Consider the following 14,219-nt stretch of genomic DNA (forward strand, 5'->3'; position numbering starts at 1 on the left):
AACCTGTCATTTTGATGTTTTGGCCGTTGCTATGGTAACGAAGGTGCAGTGATGAAATAAATTTGATTTTTGTAGACTTCGACCAAAGTTGCATCCTGATATAAAGTAAGAAGAAATTCCATTTTTTGAAGTCTGCCAACTATTTTTGATTTTCTTTGACTGGTACGCAATACTAAATTAAAATTAAAATTGTTTTACACTTGCGCTGGATCACTGAATGGGTCTTTAATTAAATGATATATGATACTACTAGCATAGATGATCAAAAATGATACTAGTATCTGTACTTTAATTGATGGGTAAGATCTTAACGTCCCTTTAATATGTTGTTTTTTACAATGTGGTTTTAATTACCAGTAGGCGCAATAAATGTATGTAACAAAGGATCTTATGAAGGCTATATTTACATCGAATCAAATAAAACACGGGAAACATTGCTATACATTTATGCATATTATTTTCTTTATTTGCAACATTCACGCCTCATTTATTCCAGTTATCCGCTGAACTGCTGAAATTGACTACACAGGTCAACTATTTTTAGCATGAATGAAAAATCCCTCTTTGTGCATGACTGCATGATATAGAAACAATTCTGATAACAATACATACCGTATTTTATGATTGAAATTGACGGTTATGAAAAACAGAAAAGGACATTAATTTTGCTTGTACTGTAATAAATTTTACACAAATCCAGTTTTTAACATCGAAACATCAAAATAAAGTAACACATGTGTGATCTTGACCAAGGAAATTGAATTTACATAATTAAGATTTTAATGCTCATTAAAAAGAATTACAATTATATACCCGTAATGTTTCCCGTCAAAATTGAAGATTAGAGAGTGATAAATAAAATTGTTTATGAGCACGGTATGGTCCATAAAGTCAAACGCCTTAGAAAAGTGTGTAAAGACTACAGTCCCAACATTGTGCACCTTTTCAGCACCCTATACATATGAAGGTAGTTGAAGCTATAGTTGAATAACTTTGTAATGTTTTAGCGCAAGTACCAAAGGAATCAAAATGTCAGGCCTGAAAAGGTTTACAATTATTTTGACTCCTTTGATTGAGACCTAGTTTTGTGCCTTGAGGGACACCACCAATTAGGTAGACAATCGTATTCGTATTTCGCAATGACATATTTTTGGTGATGGGGAAAGTCACGAATCCGCGGGATACGCACAGCTGGCCGCAAATCCATCTGAGTAATCGTATTTATAAGCACGGTATGTTCCATAAGGTCAAACGCCTTAGAGAAGTCTCTAAAGACTATACAGTCCCAACTTTGTGGACCTCTTCAGCACCTAAGGTAGTTGAAGCTAGTTGAATAACTTTATAATGTATCAACGAAGCACTTAAAAATGGTTTACCAAACGTGCCAAAAGAATCAAAATTTCAAATCTTAACAAAATGTTTACAATTTTGGCTCCCCTTTTCCTCTTGCGTCTGTACATCCAGATGGAACGATACTGGTAAAATGGTCAACTTCAAAGACATCTGTCCTACCTTGAGGCACATCCAATGTGAAAGGCCTTTGATCCGATTCGGGTATATTGTATCATTTTAATAATTGATATTTCCTCACGCCCGTTCTTGCGAGCGATGTTACACTTGTCGACGACAGGTTTTGCTTTTTTTGGCTGTTTTTTTAAAGTTATAATATTTAAATACTTAAAGTACCCATTAAATTTTTATCTTTTATTTTAATTGTTTTAGATAAATCCACTTGTTGATAATCGAGAACAGTAAACAAATTTGCTAAACAATAGATCATCAGTGCGGTCGACTTGAAGACAGGACGATTCATCAACAGGGCCGGATTTACCTTTTGGGGGACCCTGAGCCGAGCAACATATAGAGGTCCCCAAACTCACCGCGAGGAGGGAATGTGCACTCAAGTGGCCAAGTTTTGGTTTAGAGGGTGACGAGCATAATTTATTTTGCTCAGATTTCAGGCTAAGACATTTGGACGCGAAGCGCGCGTAAAAATTTCAATCCAGGACTATTTTAGCCCAAAATGAAAATGAAGTTTGCTATGTTTTGTGATATATTTGTGTCCAAAACATGGCGTTTTGGGGCTAAAAGGAACACGCACAGGGCAATTTTGCCGGCAATTTTGGGACCCCAAAATGTTGGGGGGCGGACCCATAGTAAATCCGACCCTGTTCATCAATGCAGTGTGCATGACTAGCAACATATCGCTCCAGGATTGAACAGTTTCAGAAGCGACGTCGCTTTTGTATTAAACAGTAGTCTCCACAATATTAACCCCTCTATCACGGGCAGTATTCTTTCTGTGTAAAGATGTCGATGGCGCGCTGAAGTTACTGATATAGCCACTTTCGCCACTGACATTGCTTCCTCTTCTCAGTGATATTCTGTCACCTTTGTTCCTGTTCTGTGACCATGGTGACTGACGTCTACTTCTTCTTTTCAAACCACAGTAGAACGCACAGCAGGAGCATTCAGTGTCACTAGTGTCTCGATTTTCCCTACTCCCGGAAGAGTATTGTGTTCCATCTCTCTGCAGTGTTTCGATGGTTTTATGAGGCAACTGCATACGTGAAGAACCAATTTGTGATCGCATTTGATGATGCGCACTTGGAACACAGTCTTGCTCCACAGCAGAACTTATGCAATGTCGCCTGCTTCGCAATTCAGTACGGTCTTCAGATGTGTTTGCGTCCTGGCAATTCACCGGATACAATGTCCTTAATTCAGCATCTACTGTTTTATATGCATCATGATTCCCCATTTCAAGTAATAAGGTACGTAGACATTTCATGGCATCATGCGCTTTCGCCCAGGTGTATCTGTTGAAGAAGTGGTCGAGGACAATGGCCGCGGGACTTCGCTGCTGGTAACGGGCTCTCATTTCGATACATGAAATCACTTGATACTCAAGGATCCCACATTTCTCAGCCAAAGATTTCCAACCTTGGTTTACCATTGCGACGCTATCCATCCCTTCCAGAATTATGCACAATCGTCTGAAAGTTTCGTCAGACATAAAAAGGACAGTATGGGGCGACGGAATCAGATCTGGCTGTTGATTCAAGAACACGATCTCTTCCTTGGCTGTATTGGGCTATTCCAGAAAATTGGTGCACACCCCCTATAGAGGAGTAAATTTTCAATCAAAGAAAAGTCTGGATTTCCAAGTCTGCTATCTGAAAACGACTGGAATTCCAGTTGCCAATGTTACTGGAAAAAGCTTGGAAATCCAATCAAATGAAGGAAAAATCACGGAAATGTTGAAAATGAGCTCTCAAATTGAGGATTTCTGATTTTGAACTATTTTTCTGCGGGTATTTTTGCCTTTGGGCACTTTAAAAGTCTGGATTTCCAACAGTCACGACTGGACACAAAGTCTGGATATCCGAACTCCTCTATAGGGGGTGTGCATCTATTTTCTGGAATAGCCCATTTACCTGCATGCAACGTGAAAATATATAAATGTACGTTCGTATAACATGTATACAATATTATTCAATTACTAGTATACATTTTAATCGTTTTTGTTTTTTGTTTTTTTCTGGTTGAAGGTACTAGTATACTGGGATGTGTCACGGTTTGTGGGTACTATATCAGCGATTTTGGTATATCCGGGGGTATTTTGATGGATGGGTTTTCAGGGGAGACAAATGGGTCCAATTTGGCGCATTTGGACAAAAGTGCCCTTATGAAGCACCCAGTTTGGGCACATTTTGGTGCTGTTTGGGTGCTTTCTGTGAAAAACAGCAAAAATTAGGTATAGAGAAAGTCAGCATCCGAAAGTCTGCGTGGCACATTTGTTTAAATTTGAAGCCCCCTCCCCCAGGATACGGGTGGCGGGGTAGGAGCCCGTTTAAGCAACTGTATACGTGTGTCCCGCACAACCATCCTTCATATTTGATTTTCAGTGTATTATCAAGTAGATGATGTATATGTATCACAGACGTTATACATTTTAAAAAATTTAACGTTTTCTTTTGGTCAACATGGGCGTAGAGCCCGGGTGGGGGATAACCCCCCCCCACAATATTTTGCCAGGGGGAGCTTACTTATTTGTGTCTTCTATACTATCCATCATATACCCCTGCATAACGAAATTCAACAATATTCAATATCCAAAGCAATATCCTTACTACAATAGGCCCCAAAAACAGAATTCCCCCACCCCACATAATCGAAAGCTTCATTCCAATTCAATTTATTTCATCCAAAACGGTCCTGTCATACACCTTCCCCAATTAAACACATTTCTCTTGCATTTGATCATCTTCTACTCTTCCCTAGAAAAAATCATTATTATACCAAATCTAAACACCACGGAATTCACCATATCACGTCCAAGCTCACATTGGGCGCCCCATTCCTTTTTTAAAGGAATTTTTATTCATTAGGGTTAGGCTATATACGGTCCTCCTGTTCAAATGTTAACTACGAAAAAAATATTGCTCCCGTGCCGGGGTGTGGAAGATGATTGTAAAATATAGTTTCAAGAAAACTTACCTCCGATTCGAGGCGTCCGGTATTTGTCACGTTTGTAAAGGGCGTTAACAGAATTCTTTCATTGGAATCCTGATACACTTCGACAAATATATCTTGAGTGATTTTATATTCCACAACGAAGCGCACCTCTCCAGTGTGCTTTTTCCATATGTCACTGCATTTGATATTCTCAATCTGAAGGAAAATATTTATACGTAAATAAACTATTAACTTGATTGTGATGCTTAATTTTAACTATTATGGTCATTGTGATTTAGGGATAGTTTATTGGTAGATCACCAGCGCGGTCGATTTCGGAGTCTAATTTCACCCTTCTTAACTTAATACTTAAGATGAACACTCCCGGTGTATAGTTCTCTCTTGGAAGATGACAAAATTGGAAAAATCACATGTAGTCTAACTAACAAACAAACAAAATCAGCTTGTACTTAAGCCTATGATGAATAACAGGGCTTAAGCTACACTAGCAAATCAGTACCACACCGTTGCAACGATCCATGATGTATTAAAACCTATTATGGTTCAAATTTCTACACGCCTTAATGCTTTATAAACATGTATTAAGAGAAGGCAAACTATCCGGGCAAACTATTTTACTGTTCATACCTGCATTCCATTCCCACTTGGGATTTCGGAATTGTCCTTTACTAGTCTGAAGACAACATCTTTATCAGATTGTTCAACTTGCAAGGATGGCGTAGGATTTCTATCTGACAGAAAATGTAGTGCTCCTTCCTCCTTCAACATGCTCTGAAAAATAATCCGTCAAGTTGGAAACTTAAAATTCACTAGATATTTCTTCGGGATAGTCATGTTCGTAATCGTTTATACTATCCATTATCGTCATCGAAATACCAAAAGTATAGAAAACATCACTGGCGTACATTCTGGTTCGTGGACCGTCTCGGCACTTTGGGTTGCATTGTTAATGCTACAATTTGTAATTTGCTAAGTACATGAAGTATGGCCTTCATCATCAGTCGGCTGCGGAGCAGGCGACTACAAGTTTTCTCCAACTATTGCGATCTTGGGCAAGCGAAACAATTTTGTTTGGCTGTAGTAGGGCCTACGCTCCTCGTGTATATGAATATGATTTCAAACCAAAGATTTATAACAATTAAACGACTCAGCCATTACGAGAATCCGACTTTGAGAGTCGCCATAAATAAATAAGCAAGCAAGCAAGCAAGCACCCAACCAACCAACTTTTTTGAGCATATCAAGTATTATTGGTAAAGCAAGACTTACCTCATAATGTTGAAAATCACACCATCGTACACGCACAATGTCTCCTTCCTGATCAGCACCACTAGTTTCTAGAAACACAGCAGCTGCAATCAATGTGGACTCCTTTGATTCTCCCGGGGGTTCTCCCCCTTCTCCTCTTGCGTCAGTACTTCCAGATGCAGCGAACCCGGTAAAATGATCTACCTCAAACAAAACTCTCCTACCTCGTATCGATGGATTGTTCTCCAACCTTCTCCATGCGCCTTTCCTCTCTGTTGTTTCATACGTACAATGGGCTGTTGTTGAACTCAAATGGGCGTCATGGCAGAAGTTGTTTAGCATGAGTACAGACAACATAACGTTTCTACGGAACTGTTGTCCATCTGGTCCACACTCAACAACAGGTGTAAGCCACTGGTTACCTCCTTCCAAACTACCTCTACTGGCCGCAGCAGAATCAATATAAATGTATATCAAATGGACTCCCGTTTCTGGTAGAGCATCTGGTGGAATATACAGACTTGCTTGATTCCCTATTTTGAGAGTCCCGCCTTGTCGTGTAAAAAAGCCTGCTGTGAAGTTTCCTTTCTCAACATATTTCCCGGCCAATTTATCATCGTCGCAAGATTTTTGAATATCTGTTAGTTTTCTCAAGATAGCTTGTATATCAGGGTTGTCCCTTTTCACGACATTCTTTTTACTTTTCCGAAACATATTACTTTCCTTCCATCCTTCTGCTACTTTCACCACGTTCCTCCTTGCTGTACGATCTTCACATTGGACCGTATCATACCCACTATCGACGGCAGAATGATGGCTCTCGTTTAAAGCACGACAGTCGCACTCAGAAGGATAACATGTAACATTATCCCATGGACGATGCAGTCTTTGAGTTAAGATTGCTACTTTTCCTTTGCTTGGGTGATTTCCCATGATTATTTTATGAGAATCTGTTATTGCTTCTGAAAAAAATCACCAGACAATTATGCTAATTATTCTTAGTCTACCATGCACATTACACACATGAGTGTCAAAGCTATAATAGCCCTAGCTCGACGGCTACACAGGCCTTAGGCCCGTCATGGTATACAACTATAATAGGGCCCCACCTCAAAGAAGTGGATATTATGCAGGTCATCTAATATGGACCCCTGGGCCCCAATGGCAAAACATAGCAAAAATAAATGGCAAAACAAAAGGGCCGACCGTTTCTGAGGGCTCTAAGTAGGTCCACTGATATCATTGAGCATTCTATCTTTACATGGGTACATGAGCTCCAAAGGTCACTATTTAGGGCCCCGTTGCCATTTGTTTTAACATTTGGGGCCCTGTGCAAAGGTTAAAACAAATATAGCAGCTACATGGTTCTGAGTTGGTACACACATAGTACTCAGGGAAGCTGACCTGAAGGAAAAAAGCCTGAAAAGTGTGTGAGTCTCCGGGGTGAGTCTGGGCCAAAAGCCTCCAAACGGGCCGAAAATAAAGAAAAGTGCGGGAATTTGGACTTCAAGAAAGCAGGAATTCCTGCAAAAGCAGGACAATTTGCATCCCTGTATAGTAATTGAGCAATATACATTGCATTGGGCCGAATAATGGTCAATGGGCATTTTCCCTTCCCCCCCCCCCCACACACACCCCTACACCCGGTTTCCTTAAATCCGCCACTGCGAACAGACAAGAACAGAAACGAGTCAAGTTGTGAATAGCTCTAAAGTTTGAGCATGTTGAGTTTCGTAAGTCGTTTGATGCTGTTGCACATTTCACAACTCATTATTACCATTATGTAACAGGGTTGAGAGTAAATAATATAAAGATATAAAATAGAAAATAATCCTACTCACCGTAAGTCTTGTAGTCTCACTACTATATTATCACGCTGCACTCGAGTTGTTCATACATCTGAAGTTGGGATTTTCCCGTCAAAGTTTCACAACATTTCATGAAAACGGAACAGGATATGTAATATTTTCCGCTTGAATAGTTACAGTGTGTGTACGATATTGGTATCTGAACCGCATGCATGAAGTACAATAATATACTCAAAACAATAAATTTATGGTGAAGAGCAAATAAATGATTATTCATTTTTTCTTATTAAGTTGATTCAAATTAAATTATTACGACATGCAGCCCGTTATGTTCAGTTCCCAGCTATGTGCCATAGACCATTTTTTAATGGTCTATGCTTGTGCGAAGTGGGAGAGGGAGAGAGACGTGTTAGCAGAGATCTGGTGTTAGTAAGTAGGCTAGGCATACTTTAATTATAAGATTTATATTGACACACGGGGAGGGTCGTATTTGGGAGGGGGTGTGGGTGCCCCAGATGATTCTTTCCTAAACACTTAAATTCTATGAAGTACCACACACGGTCAGCATCTGCTTAACGTAATGGATTCTCCAAGGTGTACGGCGATGTGTCCACAGTTTGGGGTACCCCCGTATCTTTTCAGCAATTTATGGTATATCGATGGGTGTGTTTTCAGTGAGACGAAATACGCCCAATTGGGCGCAGTGTGATCGAGTGCAAAGGTGTGTACGCGTTAATGTGTGTAATGAGATTTGCCGCACTATTAACATTTTGTGCCACGGAAACCCGGCACATGGAAAGTCAACATTAGAGAAGCAAAGGAATGTACTATGGAAGTGTGTACGGGGTTTATTAATATGTTTAGTTTGCGTAGGGTACATTAATTTTATGAGAAAACTCGGCACATGGAAAGTTAGCATTAATAGTATAAAGCAAAGGTTATGTGGATTTAGAGCGAAAAAATAAAAAACGCACATATTATGTTGTGTACAGTGGGTTGTGGTGAATTGGGGTGTGTGGGTTAGGTGAAGGTAATGGGGTGGGGTGTGTAGGGGTGGGTTTGTGTATCAATTAATCAAGAGCTGACAAGGAGATTTTTACTACATTTTGTGAGAAAACGCGGCGTATATGGAAAATGAGCATTAGAAGTAAATGTTATACAGTATGGCCTATTGAATGTGATTTAGAGCAACAGCATCACGCGCGTGCTGTGCGACTGGGGGATATGGGGTGTGTGGGGGTGTGGTTGTTGGTTTGGTGTATGATTGGGTCGGTTGCGGTGAGTGGTAATGGACAATTACTAATATCACCGTACACGCCACTTGCCTTTTGTTTTTGGTTTTACCTTGGTTATCGATTAGGTAAATGTAGTATTTTGATGTCCATAGGCTCTCGTCAGGCCCGTACGCAGGATTTGGGGGGGTGCTGATGTTGAATAAGTGGACTTTTCCCAAGGGGGGCGATTTTGTGCAAAATTTGTGCTCGCTATAGCTCGCAAATTCTTGCGACCGCACCCCCCCTTGCCTTGAGGGACACCACCAATCGTATTCGTAATGACATATTTTCGTTGATGGAGAAAGTCACAAATCCGCGGGATACGCACAGCTGGCCGCAAACCCATCGGAGTATAATCGTATTTATGAGCACGGTATGGTCCATAAGGTCAAACGCCTTAGAGAAGTCTCTAAAGACTATACAGTCCCAATATTGTGCACCTCTTCAGCACCTAAGGTAGTTGAAGCTAGTTGAATAACTTTATAATGTATCAAAGAAGTACTTAAAATGGTTTACCAAACATGCCAAAGGAATCAAAATTTCAAATCTTAACAAAATGTTTACAATTTTGGCTCCCCTTTTCCTCTTGCGTCTGTACATCCAGATGGAACGATACTGGTAAAATGGTCAACTTCAAAGACATCTGTCCTACCTTGAGGCTCATCCAATGTGAAAGGCCTTTGATCCGATTCATCCATTCGGGTATATTGTATCATTTTAATAATTGATATTTCCTCACGCCCGTTCTTTCGAGCGATGTTACACTTGTCGACGACAGGTTTTGCTTTTTTTTTGTCTGTTTTTTTTATAGTTATAATATTAAAATACTTAAAGTATTTTTATCTTTTATTTTAATTGTTTTAGATAAATCCACTTGTTGATAATCGAGAACAGTAAACAAATTTGCTAAACAATAGATCATTAGTGCGGTCGACATGAAGACATGCAGGACGATTCATCAACAGGGCCGGATTTACCTTTTGGGGGACCCTGAGAGCCGAGCAACAATTTGGAGGCCCCCAAACTCACCGCGAGGAGGGAATGTGCCAAGTGGCCAAGTTTTGGTTTAGAGGGTGACGAGCATAATTTATTTTGCTCAAATTTCAGGCCAGGCTAGGTCATTTGGACGCGAAGCGCGGGTAATAATTTCAATCCAAGACTATTTTCGCCCAAAATGAAGATGAAGTTTGCTATGTTTTGTATATTACCATATTTGTGTCCAAAACATGGCGTTTTAGGGCTAAACCCGGGGATAAAAGGAACATGCACAGGGCAATTTTGGGACCCCAAAATGTTGGGGGGGTGGGGGCTGGGCCCGGGCCCATAGTAAATCCGACCCTGTTCATCAATGCAGTGTACATGACTAGCAACATATCGCTCCAGGATTGAACAGTTTCAGCTCGCAGAAGCGACGTCGCTTTTGTTGCAATGTTTTCAACATATCAGGTTAAACAGTAGTCTCCACAATATTAACCCCTCTATCACGGGCAGTATTCTTTCTGTGTGAAGATGTCGATGGTGTGCTGAAGTTACTTATATAGCCACTTTCGCCACTGATATTGCTTCCTCTTCTCAGTGATATTCTGTCACCTTTGTCCCTTTTCTGTGACTGACGTTTGCTTCTTCTTTTAAGACCACAGTAGAACGCACAGCAGGAGCATTCAGTGTCACTCGGGTCTCGATTTTCCCTACTCCCGGAAGAGTATTGTGTTTCGTCTCTCTGCAGTGTTTCGATGGTTTTACGAAGAGGCAACTGCATACGTGAAGATCCAATTTGTGATCGCATTTGATGATGCACAGTTGGAACACAGTCTTGCTCCACAGCAGAACTTATGCAATGTCGCCTGCTTCGCAATTCAGTACGGTCTTCGGATGTGTTTGCGTCCTGGCAATTCACCGGATACAATGTCCTTAATTCGGCATCTACTGTTTTATATGCATCATGATTCCCCATTTGAAGTAACAAAGTACGTAGACATTTCATGGCATCATGCGCTTTCGCCCAGGTGTACCTGTTGAAGAAGTGGTCGAGGACAATGGCCGCGGGACTTCGCTGCTGGTAACGGGCTCTCATTTCAATACATGAAATCACTTGATACTCAAGGATCCCACATTTCTCAGCCAAAGATTTCCAACCTTGGTTTACCATTGCGACGCTATCCATCCCTTCCAGAATTATGCACAATCGTCTGAAAGTTTCGTCAGACATAAAAAGGACACTATGGGGCGACGGAATCAGATCTGGCTGTTGATTCAAGAACACGATCTCTTCCTTGGCAGCCTTTACCTGCAACGTGAAATATATAAATGAACGCTCGTACAATATTATTCAATTACATTTTAATCGTTGTTTTTTGTTTTCTGGTTGAAGGTATATACTGGTATATGTGTCACGGTTTGTGGGTATACTTTATCAGCGATTTTGGTATATCGATGGGTCAGTTTTCAGAGGAGACCAATGGGTCCAATTTGGCGCATTTGGACAAAAGTGCCCTTATGAAGCACCCAGTTTAGGCAAATTTTGGTGCTGTTTGGATATGCTTTCTGTGAAAAATTGGTATACTGATGGGTTGCAAAAACAGCAAAAATTAGGTATAGAGAAAGTCAGCATCCATAAGTCTGCGTGGCACAATTGTTTAAATTTGACGCACCCCCCCCCCCCAGGATACGGGTGGGGTGGTTGCCTGGGCGGTGAATTATTTTACCGTTGGCAAAATTAGAATAGGGGTCCCGTTTAAGCAACTGTGTGTACGTTGTGTCCCGCACAACCCTATTTCATTAGGGTTACTGGGTTAGGCTAGGGTCCTCATGTTCAAATGTTAACTACGAAAAAAATATTGCTCCCGTGCCAGGGTGTGGAAGATGATTGTAAAATATAGCTTTAAATATGTAAGCTATAAGAAAACTTACCTCCGATTCGAGACGTCCGCTATTTGTCACATTTGTAAAGGGCGTTAACAGAATTCGTTCATTGGAATCCTGATACACTTCGACAAATATATCTTGAGTGATTTTATATTCCACAACGAAGCGCACCTCTCCAGTGTGCTTTTTCCATATGTCACTGCATTTGATATTCTCAATCTGAAGGAAAATATTTATACGTAAATAAACTATTAACTTGTTTGTGATGCTTAATTTTAACTATTATGGTCATTGTGATTTAGGGATAGTTTATTGGTAGATCACCAGCGCGGTCGTCTTCGGAGTCTAATTTCACCCTTCTTAACTTAAGATGAACACTCCTGGTGTATTATAGTTCTCTCTTGGAAGATGACAAAATTGGAAAAATCACATGTAGTCTAACTAACAAACAAACAAACAAAATCAGCTTGTACTTAAGCTTATGATGAATAACAGGGCTTAAGCTACACTAGCAAATCAGTACCACACCGTTGCAACGGTCCATGATGTATTATCATCTTTTAAAACTTATTATGGTTCTAATTTCTACACGCCCTAATGCTTTATAAAACATGTATTAAGAGAAGGCAAACTATCCGGGCAAACTATTTTGCTGTTCATACCTGCATTCCATTCCCACTTGGGACTTCGGAATTGTCCTTTACTAGTCTGAAGACAACATCTTTATCAGATTGTTCAACTTGCAAGGATGGCGTAGGATTTCTATCTGACAGAAAATGCAGTGCTCCTTCCTCCTTCAACATGCTCTGAAAAACAATCCGTCAAGTTGGAAACTTAAAATTCACTAGATATTTCTTCGGGAAATTCATGTTCGTAATCGTTTATACTATCCATTATCGTCATCGAAATACCAAAAGGATAGAAAAACATCACTGGCGTACATTCTGGTTCGTGGACCGTCTCGGCACTTTGGGTTGCATTGTTAATGCTACAATTTGTAATTTGCTAAGTATGGCCTTCATCATCTGTCGGCTGCGGAGCAGGCGACTACAAGTTTTCTCCAACTATTGCGATCTTGGGCAAGCGAAACAATTTTGTTTGGCTGCAGTATAGGGCCTACGCTCCTCGTGTATATGAATATGATTTCAAACCAAAGATTTATAACAATTAAACGACTCAGCCATTACGAGAGTCCGACTTTGAGAGTCGCCATAAATAAGCAAGCAAGCAAGCACCCAACCAACCAACTTTTTTGAGCATATCAAGTATTATTGGTAAAGAAAGACTTACCTCATAATGTTGAAAATCACACCATCGTACACGCACAATGTCTCCTTCCTGATCAGCACCACTAGTTTCTAGAAACACAGCAGCTGCAATCAATGTGGACTCCTTTGATTCACCCGGGGGTTCTCCCCCTTCTCCTCTTGTGTCAGTACTTCCAGATGCAGCGAACCCGGTAAAATGATCTACTTCAAACAAAACTCTCCTACCTCGTATCGATGGATTGTTCTCCAACCTTCTCCATGCGCCTTTCCTCTCTGTTGTTTCATACGTACAATGGGCTGTTGTTGAACTCAAATGGGCGTCATGGCAGAAGTTGTTTAGCATGAGTACAGACAACATAACGTTTCTACGGAACTGTTGTCCATCTGGTCCACACTCAACAACAGGTGTAAGCCACTGGTTACCTCCTTCTTCCAAACTACCTCTACTGGCCGCAGCAGAATCAATATAAATGTATATCAAGTGGACTCCCGTTTCAGGTAGAGCATCTGGTGGAATATACAGACTTGCTTGATTCCCTATTTTGAGAGTTCCGCCTTGTCGTGTAAAAAAGCCTGCTGTGAAGTTTCCTTTCTCAACATATTTTCCGGCCAATTTGTCATCGTCGCAAGATTTTTGAATATCTGTTAGTTTTCTCAAGATAGCTTGTATATCAGGGTTGTCCCTTTTCACGACATTCTTTTTACTTTTCCGAAGCATATTATTTTCCTTCCATCCTTCTGCTACTTTCACCACGTTCCCCCTTGCTGTACGATCTTCACGTTGAACCGTATCATACCCACTGTCGACGGCAGAATGATGGCTCTCGTTTAAAGCACGACAGTCGCACTCAGAAGGATAACATGTAACATTATCCCATGGACGATGCAGTCTTTGAGTTAAGATTGCTACTTTTCCTTTGCTTGGGTGATTTCCCATGATTATTTTATGACAATCTGTTATTGCTTCTGAAAAAAATCACCAGACAATAATGCTAATTATTCTTAGTCTACCATATACCATCGTTATTAATATTATTATCATATAAGCATCATCATCATCATCATCATCATCATCATCATCATCATTGATGTCATCATCATCATTGGGCCGAATAATGCTCACTGGGCATTTTCCTTGCCAAGCCCCACCCCAGTCCACCCAACACACACACGCCCCTACACCCAGTCCAGGCACGCCATTGGTCCCGGGCTATTTTGTTGTCAGGAGCCTAAAAAGGGTAGACGATGTATTTTTGGTCGAAGCAACAAAAAAAAAG

The 14,219-nt window shown here is 40.6% G+C and overlaps 2 protein-coding genes across 2 annotated transcripts; both read right to left on the reverse strand.

Moving 5' to 3' along the window:
* Window positions 1–4,428: 4,428 nt before the first annotated feature.
* On the reverse strand, window positions 4,429–7,646 carry LOC140152356 (uncharacterized). Its single transcript, XM_072174661.1, has 4 exons — window positions 7,569–7,646; window positions 5,749–6,689; window positions 5,107–5,250; window positions 4,429–4,674 (listed from the first exon to the last, which is right to left on the reverse strand). The coding sequence occupies exons 2-4, from the start codon at window positions 6,658–6,660 to the stop codon at window positions 4,429–4,431; spliced, it is 1,302 nt and encodes a 433-aa protein (XP_072030762.1). The 5' UTR covers window positions 6,661–6,689; window positions 7,569–7,646.
* A 1,433-nt stretch (window positions 7,647–9,079) lies between these two features.
* LOC140153616 (uncharacterized) lies at window positions 9,080–13,364 on the reverse strand. The gene is made up of 4 exons (XM_072176407.1): window positions 12,965–13,364; window positions 12,337–12,480; window positions 11,720–11,893; window positions 9,080–11,096 (listed from the first exon to the last, which is right to left on the reverse strand). Exons 1-4 carry the CDS (start codon window positions 13,298–13,300, stop codon window positions 10,257–10,259), a joined length of 1,494 nt encoding a protein of 497 aa, XP_072032508.1. The 5' UTR covers window positions 13,301–13,364; the 3' UTR covers window positions 9,080–10,256.
* Window positions 13,365–14,219: the final 855 nt, after the last annotated feature.

This window comes from Amphiura filiformis, chromosome 5 (genome assembly GCF_039555335.1).
Source record: "Amphiura filiformis chromosome 5, Afil_fr2py, whole genome shotgun sequence".
NCBI lineage: Eukaryota > Metazoa > Echinodermata > Ophiuroidea > Amphilepidida > Amphiuridae > Amphiura > Amphiura filiformis.